This window comes from Chiloscyllium plagiosum, unplaced genomic scaffold (genome assembly GCF_037043375.1).
Source record: "Chiloscyllium plagiosum isolate Xiang-an unplaced genomic scaffold, Cpla_swu_hap1 HiC_scaffold_20, whole genome shotgun sequence".
Lineage (NCBI taxonomy): Eukaryota > Metazoa > Chordata > Chondrichthyes > Orectolobiformes > Hemiscylliidae > Chiloscyllium > Chiloscyllium plagiosum.
In genome coordinates this window covers 17951308-17977609 of record NW_028270158.1, presented here as the reverse complement: position 1 = coordinate 17977609, position 26302 = coordinate 17951308, and the positions used below count along the sequence as shown (strand labels likewise).

The 26302-nt window shown below is 40.2% G+C and overlaps 1 protein-coding gene across 1 annotated transcript in view; it reads left to right on the top strand.

Moving 5' to 3' along the window:
- wipi2 (WD repeat domain, phosphoinositide interacting 2) overlaps positions 1 to 26302 on the top strand; it is a 74841-nt gene that overhangs the window by 23128 nt on the left and 25411 nt on the right. The window contains exons 2-6 of the mRNA XM_043711917.2: positions 8613 to 8695; positions 10510 to 10679; positions 17962 to 18058; positions 21456 to 21553; positions 24133 to 24225. Of these exons, the coding sequence (XP_043567852.1) occupies positions 8613 to 8695; positions 10510 to 10679; positions 17962 to 18058; positions 21456 to 21553; positions 24133 to 24225 (541 nt within the window). The remainder of the gene's footprint in view (positions 1 to 8612; positions 8696 to 10509; positions 10680 to 17961; positions 18059 to 21455; positions 21554 to 24132; positions 24226 to 26302) is intronic.

Here is a 26302-nt window from a genome sequence, read left to right as displayed (position 1 = left end):
ATAAGATATCTGGGTAGAATTAGGCAATTCAGCCCATCGAGGCTGCTCTGCTATTCTATCATGGCTGATATGTTTCTCAAAAACATTTTTCTGTTTTCTCCCCATCAGTCAAAAACCTATCCATCTCTGTCTTAAATACACTCAATCACTTGGCCTCCACAGCTCTCTGTGGCAATGCTTTCCATAGATTAACCACCTTTTGGCTGAAGAAATTCCTCCTCATCTCAGTTCTAAATATTTGTTCCTTCACTCTGAGACTGTTCTTTCAGGTCCAAGTCTCTTTGAGTGGAAATGCCTTCTCTGTGTCCATTCTATTCGGGCCCCTCCGTATTCAGTAAGCTTCAATGTTCTCTGACCCACCCACCCCCACTCATCCAAACTCCATTGAGTACAGACCCAAAGTCCTCAACTGCTGCTCATATGACAAGCTCTTCATCCCAAGGATTATTCTTGTAAACTTCCTCTGGACCCCCTCGCATGCCAGCAAATTCCTTCCTTAGATATGAGGCCCAAACTGCTCAGTATTCCAAATGGGATCTGAGCTGAGCCTTCTACAGCCTCAGTAGTACAAAATTGCTCTTGCATTTTGACCTCTTGAAATGAATGCTGACGTTGTATTAGGTTTTCTACACACCAAAGAACCTGCATGTTAGCCTTAAGAGAATCCTGAACTTGGAATCTGAAGTCCCTCTTGTGCTTCAGATTTCTGAAGCCTTTCCTCATTTAAAAAATAGTCACTGACTCTATCCTTTCTGCCAAAACGCATAACCTCATACTTTCCCACATTTGTATTCCATCTGCCACTTTTTGTTCACTCTTCTAGCCTGTCTTTCTGTAGGCCTGTCCCTCCATCAACCTTTGTGTCATTTGCAAACTTAGCAACAATGCACTCAGTTTCTTTGTCCTTAACATTAATGTATAACGTGAGGAGTTGTGGTCCTAACACTGACCTCTGTTCACTCCACTAGTCACTGGTTGCCATTCTGAAAAAGATCCCTTTTATCCTGCCTCTGTCTTATGGCCGTCAGATGTTCCTCTATCCAGTACCTTCCCTCCAACAACATGGGCTGTATCTTATTTTGCAGCTTCCTGTGTGGCACCTTGTCAAAGGCCTTCTAAAAATCTAAATATTATCACATTCACTGGCTATCCTTTGTCAAACTTGCTCATTACCACCTCAAAGAATATTAACATGTGTCAGACATGACCTTCCCTTGATGAAGCCTTGCTGATTCAATTCTTGCCATGCACTTTCAAGTACTCCACAATCTCACCCTCGATACTTAACAACGACTGAGGTCCAGCCAACTTGCCTGTAGTTTTCTGTCTTCTGCCTCCCTCCCTCCCTTTTAAACAGGAGTCTTACATTAGCCATTTTCAAGTTCTCTAAGACCCTCCCTGAGTCCAGTGATTCCTGAAAGATCGCCAGGGTTGTAATTTAGATAAATGTGAAGTGTTGCATTTTGGAAAGGCAAATCAGGGCAAGACTTATATACTGAAGGTAAGGTCCTGGGGAATGTTTCTGAACAGGGACCCTGGAGTGCAGGTTCCTATTTCCTTGAAAGTGCAAGTAAACAGGATAGTGAAGACAGCGTTTGGTATACTTTGTTGTTCAGAGCATTGAGTATAGGAGTTGGGAGGTCATGTTGTGGCTGTACAGGACATTGGTAAGGTCACTTTTTAGAATATTGTATGCAATTCTGATCTCCTTGCTATAAGAAAAATGTTGAGACCCTTTTAAATCTTTTCTGAATCCTTTCAAGGATGTTGCCAGGGTTGGAGTATTTGAGCTATAGGGAGAGGCTGAATAGGCTGGGGCTGTTTTCCCTGGAGCACCAGAGGCTGAGTAGTGACCTTTTATAGAGGTTTATAAAATCAGAAGGGCGTGGATAGGGTAAATAGACAAGGTCTTTTTCCCTGGGCTGGGGGAGTCCAGAACTAGAAGGCATTGGTTTGAGGTGAGAGGGGGAAAGATTTAAGAGTCGAAAGGGCAACGTTTTTATGCAGAGTATGGAATGAGCTGCCAGAGAAAGTGGTGGAGAATGGTACAATTAGAGCATTTAAAAGATACCTGGATGGGTATGTGAATAGGGAGGGTTTAGACAGAAATGGGCCAAGTACTAGCAAATAGGAGTGTATTAATTTAGGGTATCTAGTCAGCATGAATGAGCTGGACCAAAGGGTCTGTTTCCGTACTGTACATATATCACTCTTGGATTAGTATCTCTACAATCTTCTCAGCTATCTCCTTCAAAACTCTTAGGTGTAGCCCATCTGGTCCAGGTGATTTGTCCACCTTCAGACCATTTTCAGCTTCCCATTACCTTCTCTTAGTGATGTCAACTATACTCACATCTGCCCACCTGACATTCTTGAAATTCCAGTAATATTAGTCAACTTACACTAATTTCATTTCTCTCTCCCCCCCCCCCCCCCCAGTCCCATTGTCTTAGTAGTAATCCTTTGCTCAGTTTCAAAACTTCCTAATCATTTTCACCACATTGTATGCTTCTCTGCTGTCAATTATTATCATTGTCAGCTGTAGTTACCTCATCCAGCCCTTAATATACTGCTGCTTCCTTAAGATGAATTTCTGCTGTGCCTCCTGAATTACCCCCAGAAACTCCTGCCATTGCTGCTGTGCTATCTTCCCTGCTCAGCTTCCCTTCCCCAGTCTATTCTGAACAGCTCCTCCTTCATGTCTGTGCAACTGTTGCTGAATTCTAATATTGTTTCATCTGATTCAGTCTTCTCCATCTCAAACTGCAGGGTGAATTCTATCATGTTATCATTACGGCCACCCCCCCCACCCCAAAACAAAACAAGCAGTTCCTTCACCTTAAACTGCCTCATTACACATCATCAAATCCAGAATTGCCTGTTCCCTCATGGGCTCTACGACAAATCCCTCCATTCTCCTAGATGTTCCATAAATACCTTTCCTAGAGCTCTGCTACTAGCCTGGTTTTCCCAGTACACCTGTATGTTGAAGACTCTCATGATTGTTGTACTTTCTTACATGTATTTTCATTCTCCTGATTTATTTTCATCCCCAAATCCTGATTGCTGCCAGGAGGTTTGTACACAACTCCCATCAAGGTATTTCTTTGTAGTAGTTGAACTCTGCTCACTCAGGATCACTGCCTTCTGACACTGTTACTTCTTGCTATTAGTTTCACTTCTTCCTGACAAGGCCTCCTTTTAAGTTTAAAGCCCTCTTCATTGCCCTAGTTATGTGATTTGCCAGGTCCCAGAATAGAGTCATAGAGATGTACAGCACAGAAACAGAGACTCTTCGGTCCAACCCGTCCATGCCGACCAGATATCACACCCAATCTAGTCCCACCTGCCAGCACCCAGCACATATCCCTCCAAACCCTTCCTATTCATATACACATCCAAATGCCTCTTAAATGTTGCAACTGTACCAGCCTCCTCCACATCCTCTGGCAGCTCATTCCATACACGTACTACCCTCTGCGTAAAAAAGTTGCCCCTTAGGTCTCTTTTATATCTTTCCCCTCTCACCTTAAACCTATGCCCTCTAGTTCTGGACTCCCCCACCCCAGGGAAAAGACTGTCTATTTATCCTTTCCATGCCCCTCATAATTTTGTAAACCCCTATAAGGTCACCCCTCAGCCTCTGATGCTCCAGGGAAAACAGCCCCAGCCTGTTCAGCCTCTCCCTATAGCTCAGATTCTCCAAGCCTGGCAACATCCTTGTAAATCTTTTCTGAACCCTTTCATGTTTCACAACATCTTTCCGGTAGGAAAGAGACCAGAATTGCATGCAATGTTCCAACAGTGGCCTAACCAATGTCCTGTACAGCCGCAACATGACCTCCCAACTCCTGTACTCAATACTCTGACCAATAAAGGAAAACATACCAAACGCCTTCTTCACTATCCTATCTACCTGCAACTCCGCTTTCAAGGAGCTATGAACCTGCATTCCAAGGTCCCTTTGTTCAGCAACACTCCCCAGACCTTACCATTAAGTGTATAAGTCCTGCTAAGATTTGCTTTCCCAAAAAGCAGCACCTCGTATTTATCTGAACTAAACTCCATCTGCCACTTTGCAGCCCATTGGCCCATCTGGTCCAGATCCTGTTGTAATCTGAGGTAACCCTCTTTGCTGTCCACTACACCTCCAATTTTGGTGTCATCTGCAAACTTACTAACTGTACCTGTTATGCTCACATCCAAATCATTTATGTAAATGACAAAAAGTAGAGGGCCCAGTACTGATCCTTATGGCACTCCACTAGACACAGGCCTCCAGTCTGAAAAACAACCCTCCACCACCACCCTCTGTCTTCTACCTTTTGAGCCAGTTCTGTATCCAAATGGCTAATTCTCCCTGTATTCCATGAGATCTAACCTTGCTAATCAGTCTCCAATGGGGAACCTTGTCGAACGCCTTACTGAAGTCCATATAGATCACATCTACTGCTCTGTCCTCATCAATCTTCTTTGTTACTTCTTCAAAAAACTCAATCAAGTTTGTGAGACATGATTTCCCACTCACAAAACCAAATGTTGACTATCCCGAATCAGTCCTTGCCTTTCCAAATACATGTACATCCTGTCCCTCAGGATTCCCTCCAACAACATGCCCACCACCGAAGTCAGGCTCACTGGTCTATAGTTCTCTGGCTTGTCTTTACCGCCCTTCTTAAACAATGGTACCACGTTTGCCAACCTCCAGTTTTCTGGCACCTCACCTGTGACTAATGATGATACAAATATCTCAGCAAGAGGCCCAGCAATCACTTCCGTAGCTTCCCACAGAGTTCTCGGGTACACCTGATGAGGTCCTGGGGATTTATCCACTTTTAATCGTTTCAAGACATCCAGCACTTCCTCCTCTGTAATCTGGGCATTTTGCAAGATGTCACCATCTATTTCCCTATGGTTTATATCTTCCATGTCCTTTTCCAGAGTAAATACTGATGCAAAATTTTCATTTAGTATCTCCCCCATTTTCTGTGGCTCTACACAAAGGCCGCCTTGCTGATCTTTGAGCGGCCCTATTCTCTCCCCAGTTACCCTTTGCCCTTAATATATTTGTAAATACCCTTTGGATTCTTCTTAATTCTATTTGCCAAAGCTATCTCATGTCCCTGTTTTGCCCTCCTGATTTCCCTCTTAATATACTCTTCTGAGGATTTGCTCGATCTATCCTGTCTATACCTGACATATGCTCCCTTTTTCTTAACCCAACCCTCAATTTCTTTAGTCATCCGGCATTCCCTAGACTTACCAGCCTTCCCTTTCACCCTGACAGGAATATACTTTCTCTGGATTCTCATTATCTCATTTCTGAAGGCTTCCCATTTTCCAGCCGTCCCTTTACCTGTGAACATCTGCCTCCAATCAGCTTTCAAAAGTTCTTGCCTAATACTGTCAAAATTGGCCTTTCTCCAATTTAGAACTTCAACTGTTAGATCTGGTCTATCCTTTTCCATCACTATTTTAAAACAAATAGAATTATGGTCGCTGGCCCCAAAGTGCTCCCCCACTGACACCTCAGTCACCTGCCCTGCTGTATTTCCTAAGAGTAGGTCTAGTTTTGCACCTTCTCTAGTAGGTACATCCACATACTGAATCAGAAAATTGTCTTGGACACACTTAAGAAATTCCTCTCCATCAAAACCTTTAACACTATGGTTAATGATTTAAGGTGGAACACATCCCATTCAAACAGCTCCCTCGTTCCCCAGTACTGGTTCTAATGGACAATGAATTAGAAGTGTTTCTCCTACTCCAATGTTTGAGCCATGCATTTATCTCTTCAACTTTGACCCTGTGCCAATTTGCTTGTGACTCAGATGCTAATCCAGAGATTATTACCTTTTTTGCCTCTGCTTTTTAGTTTTGACCTTAACTGTTCATAATATCTCGGCAGAATTTCACTCCTTTTTTTTCCACCTATCTTGTTGGTACTTATGTGGACAACAACAACTGGATCTTTCACCTCCCAATTCAAGTTCCTCCAGCCCAGATGAGTAATCCTGAACCTGTCACCAGGCAGGCAACACAGCCATCAGGATTCTTGATCCTGGCCATGGAGCAGTATCTGTTCCCCTGACAATACTATCCCCGATTTACAACTACATTTCACTTTTCTCCCATCACTTGAATGGCTCCCTGTAGCAAACTGTTGTGGTCAGTTTGCTCATCCTCCGTGCAGGGAACAAGAATCTCAGCTCTTGAGATTGTCTAACAGTTTTGAGGCTCCTTCATCACTACCTCCTGGATCCTTCTACCTGCCTTGCTTGTAGTCACACCCTGCTGTCCCTGACCAAATTAGAGATAGTTAATCTGAGGAATGTGTCTGGTGAGCCCCTGATCCTGGATTCAACCTTGTTTATTATGAGCCAAAAAAGTGAGCAAAAAGCACCTCTTTCCCCTTTGCACTAATTTCCACATTGCCTCCAAATTCCCAGAACTGTATGCTCACTCACCCTGTATGTCTCATTCTGGTTGTGATCTCTCTTCACCAACTGTGTAAAACTTCCCTTTTCCCCCTTTGAGAACTGTCTCACATTTACACTTGGTGTTAACTTATAGGCCAGGCTTAATTTAAAATGCATTATATTTAGAAACTGAATACCATTGTACAAATGGAATTTCATTTTTCGCAAATATTCTTCTCTATCAGTTCCTCTTCCTTATATCTGAGTCTAATCCATGGTCTCCACTGCAGTTTCCTTGTGTAAGCAATGGTAAGTTTTTGACTGTGGAGACAGTAGTGACAGATGAGCTGTGTTATTCCCTGTTATTCACATATTTGCAATTGATGGTTCCTGGAAAGCATTCTTGAGTAGGAATTTTTGGTTCTCAAGCACTGAAACACAAGGATTTCCCAGTTTGTTGTGACACTCCACAGTTAAAACTGCAGTCTCTTTTATATATTGTCAGGAGTAAACAGGAAGCTCTTGGTTCTTGATTTTAAGTGTTATGTATTTGCAGTTCATATCATTTGAAATAGTCTGTTTATAAGGAGTGTGATGAAATGAAGGAATCCGTTTTACCTTTTTCTGAAGTCTTTCAAATCCGATATCTGCTTTTGTAAAACTGGCAGCAACTAGAATCCTGACCATATTTGACTAGATGCAGATGTTGCACATTTCACCAGTTGTCTTCAAAACTTGAGGGAGGAGCCATACTATTTTTGAGAAAACGCAGATTGTAAAGTGTGTTTAGTTTGGTTGTAGAGTCATTTTCATAGAATAGAATCCCTACAGTGTGGGAAAAGCACTTTGGTCCAACAAGTCCACACCAACTCTCTGAAGAATAGCCCACCTACACCTATTCCTCTTCCCTGATACTGTACGTTTTTTACCCTGACTCATGCACCCAACGTACACAACCCTGAACATGTAGCAATTTAGCTTGGCCAATTCACTGTGTGAGGAAATAGGAGCACCCCAGAAGAAACCTCAAAGGCAGCCAGAGGAAACCCACGTAGACACGGGGAGAATGTGCAAACTCCACACAGTCACTCGAGGCTGGATTCAAACCCCTGTCCCTGGTGCTGTGAGGCAGCAGTGCTAACCACTAAACCACCATGCTGCATGTTCATGCAACATGGAAACAGACCTTTTGGTCCAAAGAGTCTGCACCGACCATGTTACCAAACCAAACAAGTCCCATTTGCTTACGTTTGGCCCATATTCCTCCAAACTTTCCTATTTGTGTTTTTATCCAAATGTCTTTTAAATGTTGTAACTGTACCTGCACCCACTGTAGATGATATGCAATTTTTTTTGCCAGATCCTTATTAAGTTTGTTACTACTTCTGATATTTAAAGAGCTATACTGGCAAGACAGTTTAGAAGGTCAGAATGGTATGACTGTGGTGTCCATTCCTCTGAATCAGGAGTGTCTCAATTCAAGTCCCACCTACTCCAGGGATGAGTAATATTTAGGCCCTCTTTGGTACAGTGATAGAGTGCCTACCCCTTAACCAAGGAGCCTAGGTTCAAGTCCCACTTGCTCCAGAGGTTTTTAATACCATCTCTGTACAGGTTGAATAGAAAAAAATAGGTCTAGTATTTTAAAAAACTTTAGACGGTCTGAATACACTTCCCAAGTGTTAGAAAGTCAGGGGAAGAAACATGCATAAAAGTTATTTACGCAAGAGTCTTGGGATTTAGTTTGAGATATTTTATTGCTTAACTTTCAAGGAGCTAGAAATATTTCTACAGTTGGTATATGTATGTTCAGCAAGTTTGCATAATGAAGCCTTAGATCAAGATCTGATGTGATGCACAATTATTAAAGGGAAAGATTTATGCAGTTTTACACAGGAATGGCATGCTTTCAGAGACTAAAACAATTAACATTTTGTTCATTATTCTGAGCAAGTTACTAAAAGCTAACCTAGATATCTAGCCTAATGTATTCTCAAAGGCATCTATGAGAGTGAACTAAGATATGGGAACACAGTGTAAAATGTGGAAAATCCTGTCTCATCTGTGGTAGGATAAGTCCTGTCTTGTGCACAATTAGATGACAGTAGCTGTTATCTTCGGGCAGCCATTGATTAAAATTGGCCTGCTTTCAGTTAGCCATTGAAAGTGCTCTCTCATTCTTTTTCACAATAGGTCCCTCGCTGTTGGCACCAAATCTGGTTACAAGTTTTTCTCACTTTCATCGGTGGATAAATTGGAACAGATCTATGAATGCAGTAAGTGATACTGATTGAATTGTAATTGTTGTCCAAAGCAGTGTAAATGTACAAGTTGCTGTGTTTCTCATTATTTTATAATGTAACAAAAGCCAAATTACTCACCTTGAGGGGTACATTCTTTGCTGATACTCCATAACTGCAGTGAGGTTATTAAGCATTCTAGATATGCTATCTAGAAAATTCTCATTTTTGGGAAGGAAAAATGCCAAACATGATGGAAAAAGTACAGATTAAATGGGCCTTTCTGATTCTGGAACCCCTATGTTTTACATATGGTTAGGGGCGGGAATGTTGGTGTAGGAGGAATTAATTAAATCTGCCTACTTCTGTGCCACTTTACCTGTCTCCTTGCCTGCCTCAATCTGTCCTCTGTTGAACTCTCATCCATGCCTCTGCTTCCACGTTTATCTGTTCCAGTGTTTTCCTGGCCAGCTTCCCATCTTCCACCGTTCGTAAATGTCAGCACATCTGCCTGTGCTCACTCTCTACACCAAATATTCCACCAGCCCATTAATCCTAATTCTTAACATATACTGCCTTCTGGAAGAATCCAGGATGGAAAGCCAGGGTGTTTAAGATCTTTTGGCATTTGTAACAATGTAATGAGGCTGTGCTGGATGTAGAATGTTATGTGCCAACTATAAACTGTAGCTGTAGCGTTCCTGTCTGTCACATAAAGAAAAATACATAAAGGAAATTGTTCAATGAGCACAACTAGACGCTTACAAATGAATAAAATTGTTAAATTGTTTTGAGAGATCTGAATGCATGATAATTCTTTGTATACAGCAGGTCACTTATTGGAAAATCATTTGTTTTGAGGATCTGAGTAGGAGAAAATTATAAAACAAATAACCTTTGACCTGGGATTTTTTTTACATGCAGTGTACAGAAGAACCTCAATTATATGAACAAGATGGGTGGGCACTATTTCGTTTGGATAATTGATTATTTGGTTAATTGATTTCCTCTGGGGCTCAGAGTTTTGTGTGAAGTCTGCTCCTTGTTCAGGAGACTAGGCAAAAGCATGCTGTGCACGAGACCCCCCCCCCCCCCACCCCCCCAAACCAGGCCTGTCCCATCCCACTCTGCCCCGCCCGCCTCCAACCCCGCACCCCCGTCCATCCCCACCCACTGTCTGACACTCGTCCTTGTCCCCACCCCCTCCGGGGCACTGGACTGTACACCAACAGTAAGACTGCTACTGCATTTGTGGGGGAAGTCTCCAAATAGAACACACACATGCATACATGCATGCACACAACCTTTTGACAGGTTCCACCTCTGCCATGTACAGGACAATGTTGGAGAGATTTTCTGGAGAAGGGGGGTGTTTAGGGTTTACCCCTAAGTAGAACTCCAGGGAAAGTGTGGGGAGAGAGAGAGAGAGGGGGTGAGAGGTCGGTCATTTTGAGACGGTGCCCGGATTGTCCAGGACTATTCTCGGCAGCATTTCAGTGAGCCCAGTTCATTTTTAATCATTGTACCTGTAAAGAAAAGATGCGATCAAGGTTGAAACAGCTCTGATGTAATGTTTCTATCAGGACTTAAGATCCCCTTTGGATAATCCAATATCCGGATAATCGAGGTTTCTCTGTATTATAAACTACACAACTCTGGCGTTTTAACTAACTAACACCTTCCGATAAATAAAACTTTTGTTTATTAATTGAAATACAATTATGAGTAATGGATTAGTTTAGCTGAGTGAGCTTTGGTTAAATGTCTCCTCGTCAAAGTTTACATTCAGGAATATTTAGAATTTCTTTGCAGGTGTTGAATGAATGTAACTTTTTTCTGTTTGTTTACAGCTGACACAGAAGATGTTTGTATTGTGGAACGACTGTTTTCCAGCAGTCTAGTAGCTATTGTGAGCCTTAAAGCACCCAGAAAGTTGAAGGTTTGTCACTTTAAGAAAGGAACTGAGATCTGCAACTACAGCTATTCTAATACAATCTTGGCAGTCAAGCTAAATAGACAGGTAAGGATCTGTGATATAATTTTTCAAAGCTATCTGGGTAGTAGTAGGGCTTAAGGAACCAAAGGTCTCAATGAAATTTAACAATATTACTAAACTCATACAAAAGTGTACATGTCCTTTAAATGTGACACAATTTTGTTAACACACCATGTTATACTTGAGCTTGTTCAGGCTTGTATGCTTCTCGGTCCTTCTAGTTTTGACCGTAAAGGTCGGTGGCACAATTATGATATCTTTCATATTAATTCCTAATAAAACTTGTGCAAGTATTGTCCCCACTGCATTTCTGTCTGTACCCAATTGTTGGTGTGTCTAACCTTTTTTCCTCTACTGATTCTGCCCACCACTAGTCCTTCCCATCCATGCAGCCTATTGAAATGTTCCTGAATGTTTTGCTGCATTTTTTAATGTATGAGAAACTATTTGTATGGAGCTAGGAAAATTCACCATTGTTAAGTACTCAAATTGTGCCATAAAACCTTGTAGGTCACACCTAGCCGAGTTGTCAGCTGATGAGCCATCTCTCGGGCTCTGATCAAAGTTAATAACTTACAAGCAAAAAGCTTGGGCTCTCACCTTTTAATATTTTTGGCACATTGTTCTCTCAGGTACAACTTTAACATTATCATCAAACTTGCTGGTGTGCATGGGCTAAGCGCTGTCTGCTTCTTTCAGTTACAAAGGTCCAACCAGTCTCCATCCAATACCACCACCACCTGCCTGGCTAATTGTTTAGACTGAAAAGCATCTTTCAATTGCACTCCCATCTCTTTCAATACTACTCCCTTCCTCCAAAGAAAAGATGTTGCTGTGGCAATTCATATGAATGGTAACTATGCCTGTCTTATTATATAGGTACATGGAACATTTCTTGTTTGAGTTCTACATGGGCAGATTCCCTTGACTTTTTATTTGATAAGTCAGTGACTGTATTATGTCACTTCTAATTCTCACCCTAAATTGGAAAACTTTTTCAACTATTCTTCTAATTTCCATTCTTTTTCACCTTCACATAGTCCAGCAAACCAATATTCATTATAAGACCACTGAGTCAAAGCTACAGTGACTACACTTCCTCACATTCTACTGTCTGTAAGGACTTTATTCCATTTTGCTAAATTCCCCCCGCCGGCTACGGTGGTGTAACCTTACATAGAGTCATAGAGATGTACAGCATGGAAACACATCCTTCGGTCCAACCGTCCATGCTGACGAGAGATCCCAACCCAATCTAGTTCCACCTGCCAGCACTTAGCCCATATCCCTCCAAACCCTTCCTATTCATATAGCCATCCAAATGCCTCTTAAATGTTGCAATTGCACCAGCCTTCACCACTTCCTCTGGCAGCTCATTCCATACACGTACTACCCTCTGCGTGAAAAAGTTGCCCCTTAGGTCTCTTTTATATCTTTTCCCCTCTCGCCCTAAACCTATGCCCTCCAGTTCTGGACTCCCTGACCCCAGGGAAAAGACTTTGTCTATTTATCCTAACAATGCCCCTCATAATTTTGTAAACCTCTGTAAGATCACCTCTCAGCCTCCGATGCTCCAGGGAAAACAGCCCCAGCCTGCTCAGCCTCTCCATATAGCTCAACTCTTCCAACCCTGGCAACATCCTTGTAAATCTTTTTTGAACCCTTTCTAGTTTCACAACATCTTTCCGATAGGAAGGAGACCAGAATTGCACGCAATATTCCAACAGTGGCCTAACCAATGTCCTGTACAGTCACAACATGACCTCCCAACTCCTGTACTCAATACTCTGACCAATAAAGGAAAGCATACCAAATGCCTTCTTCACTATCCTATCTACCTGCGACTCCACTTTCAAGGAGCTATGAACCTGCACTCCAAGGTCTCTTTGTTCAGCAACACTCCCTAGGACCTTATCATTAAGTGTATAAGTCCTGCTAAGATTTGCTTTCCCAAAATGCAGCACCTCGTATTTATCTGAATTAAACTCTATCTGCCACTTTGCAGCCCTTTGGCACATCTGGTCCAGATCCTGTTGTAATCTGAGGTAGTCCTCTTCGCTGTCCACTACACCTCCAATTTTGGTGTCATCTGCAAACTTACTAACTGTACCTGTTATGCTCACATCCAAATCATTTATGTAAATGACAAAAAGTAGAGGACCCAACACTGATCCTTGTGGCACTTCACTGGTTACAGGCCTCCAGTCTGAAAAACAACCCTCCACCACCATCCTCTGTCTTCTACCTTTTGAACCAGTTCTGTATCCAAATGGCTAATCCTCCCTCTATTCCATGAGATCTAACCTTGCTAATCAGTCTCCAATGGGGAACCTTGTCGAACGCCTTACTGAAGTCCATATAGATCACATCTACTGCTCTGTCCTCATCAATCCTCTTTGTTACTTCTTCAAAAAACTCAATCAAGTTTGTGAGACATGATTTCCCACGCACAAAGCCATGTTCACTATCCTTAATCAGTCCTTGCCTTTCCAAATCCCTCAGGATTCCCTCCAACAACTTGCCCACTATCTCAATGCTTCTGAAATGTCTTTTCCTTAACTGAAATGTACGCTGTTCCATGATTGATGGAGTTCTAGACTGTTGGTTCCATTTAATGCACTTGCCCCTTCCACCTCTGGTAAAAGCATGTCAGGGTTCCTGTTGTTCTTATCCACACCAACTATCTTCCATTATTTCTGCCACTTCCAGAAATCTGCATCGAATGCATCCTACTCTGTCCTTTCAACATTCTAAAGTGGCATGGTGGCTCAGTGGTTAACACTGCTGCCTCACAGCACCTGGGTTCGATTCCTGCCTGTCTGTGTGGAGTTTGCACATTCTCCCTGTGTCTGTGTGGGTTTCCTCCCACAATCCAAAGATGTGCAGGTCAGGTGAATTTGCCATGCTAAATTGCCCACAGTGTTAGGTGCATTAGTCAGGGGTAAATATAGGGTAGGGGAATGGGTTTGGGTGGGTTTCTCTTCGGAGGGACGGTGTGGACTTATTGGGCCGAAGAATCTAATCTAATCTAAAGGCACCTCATCTTTTGGTCATTTTGGATTCCACAATGAATTCACTCGGCAAAGGTCATAATCTCTGCCCAAATTTGTTTCCTCTTTCTTTGTTTATTATTCTTTCCCTTTGTTTTCAGGTAGCTGCTATATATTTTCTAATCAACCCACTTAGGCAACTATTATTCACGATGCTATAATTCTCACCATCTGTCGGCCCATCCTTTGCAAATATTTAGGAAGGCAAGGGAGATGAAGTATGAAACTAAGGATGTTTTGCTATATAAAAGCAAATTACTGCAGATGCTGGAATCTGAAACCAAAAGAGAAAATGCTGGAAAATCTCAGCAGGTCTGGCAGCATCTGTAAGGAGAGAAAAGAGCTGACGTTTTGAGTCTAATTGACCCTTTTGCTATAACTGCAGGACTTGATGGGACTGCAAGTAACGTACCACCTGCTTAAGGAAAAATGTACATTCAATTGAAGCAATTCAGACAAGGATCACTAGGTTGCTTTCTGCGATGAAGGCTTGTTTTATGATAAAAGTTTGACCAGGTTACCATACTCTCATTTGAAATTTAGAAGAATGAAAGGTGGGCTTAGTGAAACAAACAAGTTGATGGAAATTTTTTAAAAATTCACTTGAGGGATGTTGATGTTGCAGGCTGGGATTTTATTGTTCGCCCCTAATTACTCTTGAAGTTGTGAACTGCTGTGGTATGCGTGTTCAAGGTGGATTCACAATGTCATTAGGGAGGAAATTCAAGGATTTGGACCAAAATCTTTGAAGGAATTATGTATTTCCAAGTCAGAATGGTGAGTGGCTTGGAGAAAATTTGCAGGTACTGATGTTCCCTTATATCTCACCCATGTCCTTTTAGGTGTTAATAGTCACTGGTGTTTCATCACACTCTTGACAGAGTGTGTGGGCTTGGGGGGGGAGTGAAGCGAAGGGGGGGGGGGGGGAGGGAAGCGAGCTGATCAGGAAGGAAGTTGCTCGCTGTAGTATTTCATGGCGTTTGACCTGCTCTTGTGGCTACTGCATTTATATGGTGAGTCTAGTCTAGTTTCCTTTCTGATTGATGGGAATCCCCAGACTGTGTTAGTGAAGGTTTCAGTGATGGTAGCACTATTTAAGATTGTGGAATGGTGGACAGGTTCTTTTGTTGGACAATTTCATTGCCTGGTATTTGTGTCATACAAATGTTCCTTGCCACTTATCATCCCAAACAGGGGTATAGTCTCGGTCTTGGTGCATTTGAACGTGGACTACTTTGGAATCTGAAGAGCTATGAATAATGCTTAACATTGGGCAATCATCAGTGAATATCCCCACATCTGATCTTATGGTCATTGAAAAAGTAGCTGAAGGTGTTTAGGCATTGGACACTAACCTACAGAGATGATTTTGAACAACCACTGGTATATTCCTACATGCCAGGTATGATTCAAAAACCAGTGGAGAGTTAGCCCCTGATTCCTGTTAAAAGGATGGATGCAGAGGTTATTATCCCTGCAAGGGGGAATCCAGAATTGGCTTATATTCTGAAGAAGGGTGCGCTACACCATCTAAAGTGGGAGATGAGGAGGAATTTCTTAGGATTGTGAAATTCGGAGTTTCTTTAACCCTGGAGAACAACAGGGGCTAAGCCATTGCATATATTCAAAGCTGAGAGAGATAAATATTTGATCTAATGGCGAGTCGAGAGTTATGGGCAATAGACGAGTAAGTGAAGGTCAAAGTCAGATCAGCCTTGATCTTATTTTATGACAGAGCATGTTTCGGGGCTTTGTGGCCTATTTCAGCTCCTTGTTCTCATGTTACCTGTCCCATTATCACTCCCTTTGGCCTTGCAACATGAACGCTTTGTTGCCATTTACTCTCTCCTGCCCTCTACTCCATCAGAGTATTTGTTTATTCCCTCCTTTTAATTTGCTCAAAACAGTTTCTAATGTTTTCCAGCTATGAAAGATTGCACACTTGAAGCATTAACACTTTCTCTCCTTTTACAGACGTTGCCAGACCAGAGCATTTTTTTATCTTTCCTACATCTGTATTTTTTGGGTGTATATGTATACTGCAATGATCTGTGTAATAGATGTTTGGCAATAATAATGTATCATGGAGATTTTAAGATTGAACATAAGAACTAGGTGCAAGAGTCGGCCATCTGGCCCTTTCAGCCTGCACCTCCATTCAGTAAGACCATGGATGATCTTTTCGTGGATTCAGCTCCACTAACCTACATTCTTACTGTATCCCTTAATTCCATTATGGTTTAAAAAAAATCAATCTTAGCTTTAAAGCTGTTTACTGGAGTAGTGTCAATTATTTCACTGAGCAAGGAATTCCTTAAATTTACAACCTTCTGGATGAAGAAATTCCTTCTCAATTTGGTCCTATTCCCTCTAATCTTGAGGCTACGCCCTCTTGTCCTAGTTTCACCTGCCAATGGAAACTTCATCTCTACATCTATCTTATCTATTCCCTTCATAATTTTATGTTTCTATACAATCCTCTCTCATTCTTCTAAATTCCAATGGATATAATCCCAGTCTGCTCAGTCTTTCCTCATAAACCAACCTCCTCAACTCCAGAATCAACCTTGTGAACCTCCTCTGCACTCCGTTTAGTGCCTTCTCAAGTAAGGAGACCAAAACCGCAAACCTTATTCCAGATATGGCCTCACCAGCATCTTGTACAGCTGCAAAATAATCTCCCTGCTTTTAAACTCAATCCCTTTAGCAATGAAGGACAAAATTTCATTTGCCTTCCTAATTACTTGTACCTGCAGACCAACCTTCTGTGATTCATGCTCACGGACACCTGGGTCCCTCTGCATAGCAGCATGCTGCAACTTTTTACTATTACTCCTAGCAAAATGGATGACCTACCAAATTGTAATCTAATTGAATCATCACCGGAACCGAGAGACAGAATTCTTCAATGCAGTCTTTGTTTTCATTAAATGCATGCATTCCAGATTTTCCGAGGTCATGTAAAGTGTTATTTTTCTCCGTCGGAGATTGTGAAGTAAGTGCCAATGGTTGGACATTGGTGCATCAATGTTCGTATTTGGATAGCTATGTGGTGAAGGATAGAACTGGAGCCTGGTCTTAATCCACTCAAAAGCTTCTAATGAAAGAGGCATACTTTTACGTATCATGCATCTTCAACTAACTTTTAGGGATCTTTTAGCCAGCTCCGATGTAAAATATGTTTTAATGTTTTGAAATTATGACACACCTCCATAGCTAAAGAGACTTAAACATTGCTTCTATATACATATATGGGCAGAGAGAATCCACCATAGTGCCAATTGCCTGTTTACAATTAATACAAATTGATATACAATTTAACACATGAACATGAATAATTCTTGTTTACAATGTAACTGATATAATTAATTTGCTAATTTTTGATAGATTACCAGGGAATCTTTAAATGTAAAGAAAGAGATGTGATTGTGTTTTTGAGTATCAGATCAAAATGCGGTCTTATTTTAATTATTGGATGAAACAGCACAGAAGAAGCCCATTTGTCTTATCATACTGGGCCATATCTTTGAAAGAGCTGTTGAATAAGTCCCACATGTTGCTGTTTTCCCATCAATTTGTTCTTTTCCAGACATTCATCCAATTCCCTTTTGAAAGTTATGATCAAGTCTGTATCCACCGCTCTTTCAGACTGTGTGTTCTAAGATCCTTGCAATTCACTACATAATTCTCTTCTTGCCAGTTACCTTAAATTTGCATTCTTTGGCTACTGTCTCTTTCAAGTTTGTTACACTTTTAAAGTTACACTATTGTGTGGTGTGAAGTTACACTATTGTGTGGTGTGGCTGCAACTTTTTGCCACAGTTTATACTATTGATAGATCCAATCCAAACAGAACCGAGGACCTTCTGCAACCAAAATTTAATCTGTGGGACATTTGTTGGAACAGTTTGTGTTCAGGTGGCATTTTGACAGTGGCTTGACTATATTCAGCACGCTGACATTTTAAGTGCTTAGTAAGAACATTTTATTGGCATTAGGAGTATTTTGTGGTGCCATTGAGTTAAAAAGAAAGTTTGGAATTTTGTTTGAAATCCTTCCACCTGTAGAGGGCAGACTTTCAGTGCTTAAACCCATAAAGCTGCAAGACCTTTATAGCTTACAAAATGTGAACATTTCCTCCATAATTCTTCAATCATTGAATTCCAATCCATTAGTGATATAGTTCTTTGTTTTGTGATATCAGTATGCTGTTGTGGTTCTCTGAGGCCAATATTGACTTGTTTTCTCTCATGTAGAGATTGATAGTATGCCTGGAAGAGAGTTTATATATTCACAATATCAGAGATATGAAAGTACTGCATACGATCCGAGAAACTCCTCCAAACCCCACAGGTAATTCTTACAATACATTTTGGTTATTATCTCAAGAATTGGGGCAGTGACTTTATGTACCAGCTTTCCCTTACAGCCAGGTGAAGGCAGAATGAGCTTATTTAACTAAAAATAGTGTCCAGTACACACTGATACTATGTGGAAAATACTATTTACCTGAAGTGATTGGTAGCTTTTTCATTTTTATTTGCAGCTAATTTAGATTGAGTATTTCCTTAATAACATCTTTTCACTGAGTTCAAGTTAATCAATCTGCCAAATGCTCAGGTTTGTGGTTATACAATTTACATTGTCCCACAGGGGAAAAAGAATGTTACCTTTCTCCAAATAGCCTGTTTAATTTTAGTAAGCCTTAACCATGTTATTTAAAGTTATCATTTAAAGTTATACCTTAAAATCTTGAGCGAGAAAAGATATATTTTCCCAGTGAATATAGGGAATTAGGGGTGAACAATAAAATATAAACTTTTTGAGAAGTAAAATCTGCACATTTGTAATATTTCTGAAATTTCAGTGATTTGTTATTTTGGATTCCTCCTGCTTTACTTTTGTTACCCCTCAAATAGTTCTTGCCAGTTTCAGAAAGATTCCTTAATTAAGTTGAGAGGTTTTATCTATTCCCCATATTTGCTTTGCTTTATAATCATGTATGGATAATTCCTTTCATCTCTCCCATATTCCTTTCAAGCTTTGATAAGGTTGTATCGCTAAAGCTGTTTCATTTCTTTGCCTTTTGTGCTGGTTTCTAATGGTGTATGTGTGATGAGAATCTTTTGCTATTTGTTGGATTGACCCCCTTGTGCAGTGGTAGTGTTCCTACCCCTGGTCTAGCAGGCCTGAGTTCAAGTCCCACCTGCTCCAGGTGTGTGTAATAACAACTGAACAGGTTGATCAGAGAAATAGGGTAAAAACAAATTGGATGGGTGAGGGCTCTTATGCAGATTTGTGTCCCATCTGCCCCAGAGGTATGTAACAATATCTTTGAATAGGTTGATTAGAAAAGATCTAGCAGTTGTATGGTTCCAGTATTAGTCTTTTTCATGTCATTTTCATGCCTAGGTATGATGTTGCTAAGGCTCTTTCCAGTTTTTCCCTTCAGTGCTTAAACTGTTGTTCATACCTTTTTGTTGTCTGTGCTTGATTAAAAGCCTATGTGTTTGCACGCCATATCCTCCTCTAGAGTCATAGAGATGTACAGCACAGAAACAGACTGTGGATCCTTCGGTCTAACTTGTCCATGCTGACCAGATATCCCAACTACTACCCTCTGCATGAAGGTCCCTCTTATATCTTCCTCTCCCTAAACCTACGTCTGTCTAAACCTACGTCTTCTAGATCCGGACTCCCCCACCCCAGGAAAAAGACTTTGTCTATTTATCCCCTATCTGAATTTCAGAGTGGACCTTTCTGACTTTTTCTGATAGCTGCAGGATGTGTTTAACTCTTAACTCTTGCATGAATCTTTATCTTTAAATTTTTTCAATATTTAGCTGTCCTAATTAGTTAGGCTGCTTTATTATCAATTAAATCTGTATTCCTAACCAGACATCATTACAATCCTACTTGTCTGATCATCTAAAATATTACTTTCATAAAGTACATCAAATCACTCCTAATTGAACAACACTGACAACTTCATATATTCATGATGAGCTCCAATCCATGCGCAGTTTGTAGTTAGCAAAATAAATACAAAGCAAAGCTGAAATAACAGAAGTTTTGGGATAACTCAGCAGGTCAGGTTGCATCTTTGGGGGGGCCACAGAGTTAATGTTTCATATTGATGACCTTTTGTCAAAACAATTCAGATGAAGGGTTATTGACCTGAGATGTTAATTTACTTTATTTCTGTATACTGATCCAAAACAAAGCAGATAGTCTATGGATTTGGGAAGACTATCACTGTTGTTATGGCCATGACTTGAAGGCAGGCACTGTATTTCTCTTTAGTCAACTATACCATGACCATAAAATAAATTTAAATGTTTTGTCCAATTACCAATATGACTAGTTAGATATTTTATCTACATACTGTTTAGAATAAAAAGATCTAAGTGATAATTTATTTTGGAAATGAGGTTAATTGGTAAAAATATCAAGTTAATTAACAGAATTTGAATTATGAAAGCATAAATATTTATCCTTCTAAATACCTCAATGTACACATGAACACGCTCTTGCACCAGGAAAAGGGTAAAAAACAGGTTTCCCTCTGCACAGCAATTCACTTTGGGGGAAAAAAAAACATTTCTTGGTTCGTTTTTGAGGACAAAGGGATAAGGTGTGAAACGTTCAAACCAGCTCTAGTTATGGTATTCTGGCATGTGTGGATGGGTGTCACTAAGCATATGTAGTTCTCTCTGGGATATATGCAAACATGGCTTCTCTAGAAAACACAGTATTGATAAGTCCTCTGGGTACTGTTCGAAAGTACTGGGTACTTTCATGTTGGTTGGGTTCCATGCAGATATCAGCACTGTTTATAATGTATTTTTGGGAGTTGGTGGGGGCGGGGGATGTAATGTTGGGGTTCACAAGAATTTTTCCTGAAACAGGAGAGCTAAACTGGGAAGTTCTTTTTCTTTAGGTTGGTCACAAGTACCCAAAACTGATGAAGCTTGGCAGCCAGAAAACCAAGGAGAAAGTGAGGACTGCAGATGCTGGAGATCAGAGCTGAAAATGTGTTGCTGGAAAAGCGCAGCAGGTCAGGCAGCATCCAGGGAACAGGAGAATCGACGTTTCGGGCATAAGCCCTTCTTCAGGAATGAGGAAAGTGAGGAATGAGGCCTGCTGGACACACTTTCCTCATTCCTGAAAGAAGGGCTTATGCCTGAAACGTCAATTCTCCTGTTGCTTGGATGCTGCCTGACCTGCTGCGCTTTTCCAGCAACACACTTTCAGTCAGAAAACCAAGCACAGGTCTCCAGTAAACACTAATTCACATACACATCTTATGAGTCCTTTCAAGAACTAGTTTGTTCAAAAGAAAATCTAATGTCCTTTCTTGAATTTCTTTAAGAAAATTCTAGATATTGACAGTCCTTCAAACATAAGTATGAAGCAGTGTCCATATATAAAATCAATATTGTACTGTTCACTTGATGTTTTATTGCATTGTCTTGTAGCTTTGAAACTTTTATTACTACGGTGAAGGTGTTCATGAATGCAGTGATTTAATTGAAAAGGGTGATGACGGTCGTTCTTTCCATATAAATAAGGTTTTCACTGTCTTGGATAGATATAAACTGGGCTGCATTGTTTTATTAGAGTTTATTTATTTCATAAAATAAATTTCATAAGTGTGTATAATGTTCCCTGCGCCTCTGTACTATTATGTATATTCAATCCTAAAGCATTTATGAAATTCCTTAATAAAGACCAGTTTTGTTACTTTCAGGACTTTGTGCACTTTCCATTAATAATGATAATTGCTATCTTGCGTACCCTGGAAGTGCAACAATTGGGGAGGTACAGGTCTTCGATACTATCAATTTGGTAAGTAGATGCATATTGAGAAAGGCTGCATTAATTATTTATGTATTTATCTTTATATGATATTATTTGATGCAACTTTATAAATAATCTCAAGTTTAGCATTTACACATTCTTTTAAAATTATCCAAAATTGATGTGTAGTGTAAACAGAATGATTGGTTGTTGTTTTTTCATTTATCACCCAACACTGTTGATTGGCAAACTACCTGGCTCTTCCCTCAGCTGAATATCATTGCCGTGGCAAGAAAACTTAAGTTGGCACAACAATAATTAAATATTTATACAGGTTGGGGAGGGATTGGAACAGATATGGAGGACATGTTGGAAGAGGATTAAGTGAGTTGAGCAAATGTGTGATTAAAGGAGGAAAGTAGTGTGATGGAATAGTAAAAAGATGAAATTATTTTTGGTATGCTGCTAAAGAGTTAAATGAAAGATGCAGTGTTGAGGACTGGAATTTCAGGGGGCATATATTTAGTGATTAGAATGTTGGAATGAAAGGCATGGGGTATTGTACAGGAGATTGCACCCTCCAGAGAAATTTCAAGATGAAATAGCAGGCTAGAAGTGGTTGTTTACATAGTGTAAAATTAAACCAATGAGAAATAATGATTTTGAAATGAACCACCTGAATCTTCTGAGGAGTGACAGTCACTAACTGTGATTGTGCTCCTACTAGGGCTGAGCTCTGCATTTCTGGCAAAGACCTCTGATCCCAGCTTCACATCTGGCATTGGTACCTGCGATCAAACTGTTATTTCTTGGTCTCGGACAGTTAGGCAAAGTCAAGTCAGGTTTCCTTTTTACAGCTGCAATTCATGTAATATGTTAAGATTTGAATGTTTCAAAGTTTGTTAATTCTGCTATTTCCAGCTCTGATTCACAGCTGAAATTGTGCATACTGTTTTAGAAAATAATTACTAATTATCCTATGGTTAGCATTTCTGTTTGTTGTGAAAACCCCCTGAACCCCCAGTTTCACCTTCCTCCCATTAACCCTACAAGTGTTTACCTCCCTTCAAAGCCTTCACCCTGACACTATACTATTTCTGTTACCATCAACAACATTCTTCTCATAATCTCATTTTTCAAAACTTCTCCGTTCACCCATGCTCATTCCGGCAATGCTGACTTAACTGATATAACCCAGGCAGGTGCCAGACATTCAAGAGTAAGAGTTAGTGTATAGTGGGGGGGGTGTGGAATTGCATGCTCTGTGGTTCAGGAGGAGTTGGAATTGGGTACTTTTCTTGTTTCGAGTGGATGGCTGGTGTAGGGTTTAATGGGTGTTTTTAAAATATTTATATATGGGATATCTGCATTATCTACCAGGCCAAAAGATATTGCTCTGGTGAAATGGGTTGTTAGCTGCTGCCATGAATCAAAGGCTAAGCATGTCGGAACACCCACCATTTTGTTGGCAATAAATTTCCAGGATTTTGGCCATCTGACCGTGAAAAAAACAGGTGACATCAGGATGGTGTGGGGCTGCATGAAAGTTGTGGTGTTCCCAGGCATTGACTTGACTGCCTTTGCTCTTCTTCTGGTGGAGGTCACAGGTTTAGAAATTCATCTATCTTTTCTAAATAAAGCACACTGATTATGGATAGAAGGGCAGGAAATTGAAGACCTTTTTGTTTTTCCTTCCCTATTCATAAGTGAGTCTTGAAAAAGGCTATAAATAGGCTTGCATTTGTCTGTTAACTCAACTGACTCTTCTGAGGGGCCTGGGGTTGGGTTGATGGTTCATTTGGAGTTTGCTTTTCAAGAAAAGCTATATATTAACTTTATTGGCAGCATTGTGATTTAAATCCTTGTCAATTTGTTATTGGATCAAAATTGAAATGAAACCCAGACACTGAGTGAGCACTGAGCATGAATTTGCTGTCTCTTTGGTGGTTACTAATAATTCTGAATAGGAGGTGCCAGTTTCATTCCCTTTGAAGTTGTGTCCTGCAAAGCTCAGTTCTCCAAAGTAAACATTACAGTCAGTGCATGAATAAAGAATTTTATCAATATTTGTTACTTATTCTCTGACTCTTCTTCCAAAAATAACTATTTTGCATAACTCAAGACACTGCTTTTTCCAAATGATCCAGTCATGGCACAATATGAATTTTGTACTTGTTGTCAGCACACAACCAATTAGATATGGATAGAGGTTGAGTTACAGTACAGTTGCACAGTCCATGACTTCAAATCGTGAGATAACCATTCTTTGTACACCAGTATTCTTTTACACACACACAATTTTTATACAGCGTTGTAATGGAATTCTTTAAATGTGAAGCTTTCAAATATCTGCTGCATAACATTTTCATGGCTCTTGCATTGTGATGGCAATGAGATGAAGGCCTTTGAGCTAAGTAAATGCTTGATATTGATCGTAATAGCACATGTAATTGCTTTTTAGTTTGCTGAGAGTCTGAATTATTCACAGCCTTGTTTGTAAAATCATATTTGACCCTGAGCTGCTGTTCATATGCATATGAGAAATATGAGGAATATTTTATTTGAACTTTGTGTTCAATAAATGGAATGTTCACGAAAAAATTTTTCATTGCTTTTTTGTTTTAAAGAGAGCTGCTAATATGATCCCAGCTCATGACAGTCCACTTGCTGCTCTGGCATTTGATGCAAGTGGTACGAAACTAGCGACAGCCTCTGAAAAGGTAAGCCATTTGAAGTAGATGTACGTTTTGAATATTAAGCTTTAAACAATAACATTTTCACACTAACAATTAGAGAAATAAGTTATACCTTGACAGGCTAAGCATTTTACCACATTTGTACAGAATCTTCATTCCATGGTATTATCCAAGAAGAATCGCCAACACAATATAGCAGATTCATATAAGGAGATGAAAGGGTAAATAATAATAAAACACAACCAAAATGGTAGCTTTTGCAAGCATAAAGAACAAAAAAAATATAAGCCATTCCTCAGGCATACACCTTTGTTGAATAAGATGGCTGATTTTCTATCTCTGATGCACTTGGCCATACTATCCCTTGTTCCGAGCCATTTGTCAGCCAAAATTGGTTAGTCACATCCTTGAAAAATGTTCAACAACTGACTATCCACAGCTCTGTGGCAGAGTGTTCCAAAGATTCACAGTTCTTTTAACAAACTTCATTCTCATTTCGATCCTAAATGACTAAAATCCTCGTTCTGAGTCTATGGCTTATAGTTCTTGACTCCTGTAAGGGGTGAAATATCTTATAAACTTCTGAAGCAAGGTAAATAAGATCGTAAGAAAAAGGGGCAAGCATAAGCCGTTAAGCACCTCAAACCTGCTTTGCCATTCAGTGTGACCACGACAGTATAGTCAACTGATGGTCTGACTGGCAAAGATGGAGCTGTGAAAATTTCAGATGTGCTAGAATTGGAGGAACATGGAGATTCTGGAAAGCTGTGGGTTACATGTACAAATAAAAGGTTGAAAGAGGAAACATTTCTCCTCATTTCTGCCTGGAAAAGGTACCTCTAATCTTAATACCATGACCCTGAGTTCTGGACTGACCCACAAGAGAAAACATCCTTTCTACATGCATCTTGTCAAGACTATTCGTGATCCTATAGACTTCAGGCAAGTCACCTTTTTTTAAACTCGAGTGGAAGCAAGTCCAGTCTATCCTCAAGAAAGCCCCTGTATTCCAGCTTGATATTGTAACCCTCCTCCAGTGCATTTATATCCTTTTAACTAAGGATACAAAAACTGCACACAGTAGTTGTGTTTTCACCAATGCCCTGTATCACTGAAGCTTCACATTGTTTTTATGTTCGGTTCCTCTGTAATAAAGGACAACATCCCATAAGCCTTTTTGATTGTGCTGTACCTGTGTATTAGTTCTTTGCTACTAGTGCACTAAAACACCTAAATCCCTTGGCACCTTAGAATTATGCAGTTCTTCTATGTTTAAATGCTCAGCTTTTATATCTTCCAGACACTGTGAACTTCACATCTGCACCTTCCGTCTTCAAAACATACTTCATTACTTACCTTTGTGTTATCTGTGACCACTATGCCTTTGCTCCCCTCATCTAAGTTATTGATGTAAATTGTAATAAGTCAAGGCACAGAGTCCAATAGGACTCCATCACTCTCCGACCGACAATCCAACAGAAACCCAACTTAATCCTACTCTGCTTTCTGCTAGCCAACCAATCTTTTGTCTGTGCTACTGTGTTACTCCTATAGCATAAACTTTTATTTTCTGTCCTAAGATTTGATGTGACACCTTATGCCTTCTGGAAATCAATCTAGTATCTTATAGGATCCCCTTTATCCACAGTATTTGTTACTCCTTCAAAGAACTCCAATAAATTGGTCAAACAACATTTCCCTCTCTCAAAACCATGCTCATCTTCCTGATGACCTCAAATTTTTCAAAGTATGCAGCTATAATATTTTTAATGATTTGATTGTGACACTTTCCCTATGACCGATGTCAAGCTAACTGGCCAATTGTTTCTAACTCTTTATTTAAGAAGGGAGAAGATTAAGTATTTGCTATTTCCAGTTCATGGAACCTTTTCTAAATCTAGGAAGTTTTGGAAAATTAACCTCATTAACAACCTCTCTGAGACTCCAGGATGAAGTCTGATCTGTCAGCCTGCTTTGCTTGGTACTAATTCATAATGATTATAATTTTGCTAATTTCATTTCTCCTTTTCACCTCCTGGTTTACAGTTAGTACTGGAATTTTTTTCTATCTTCTGGCGTGAAGACTGAAGTAAAACATCTA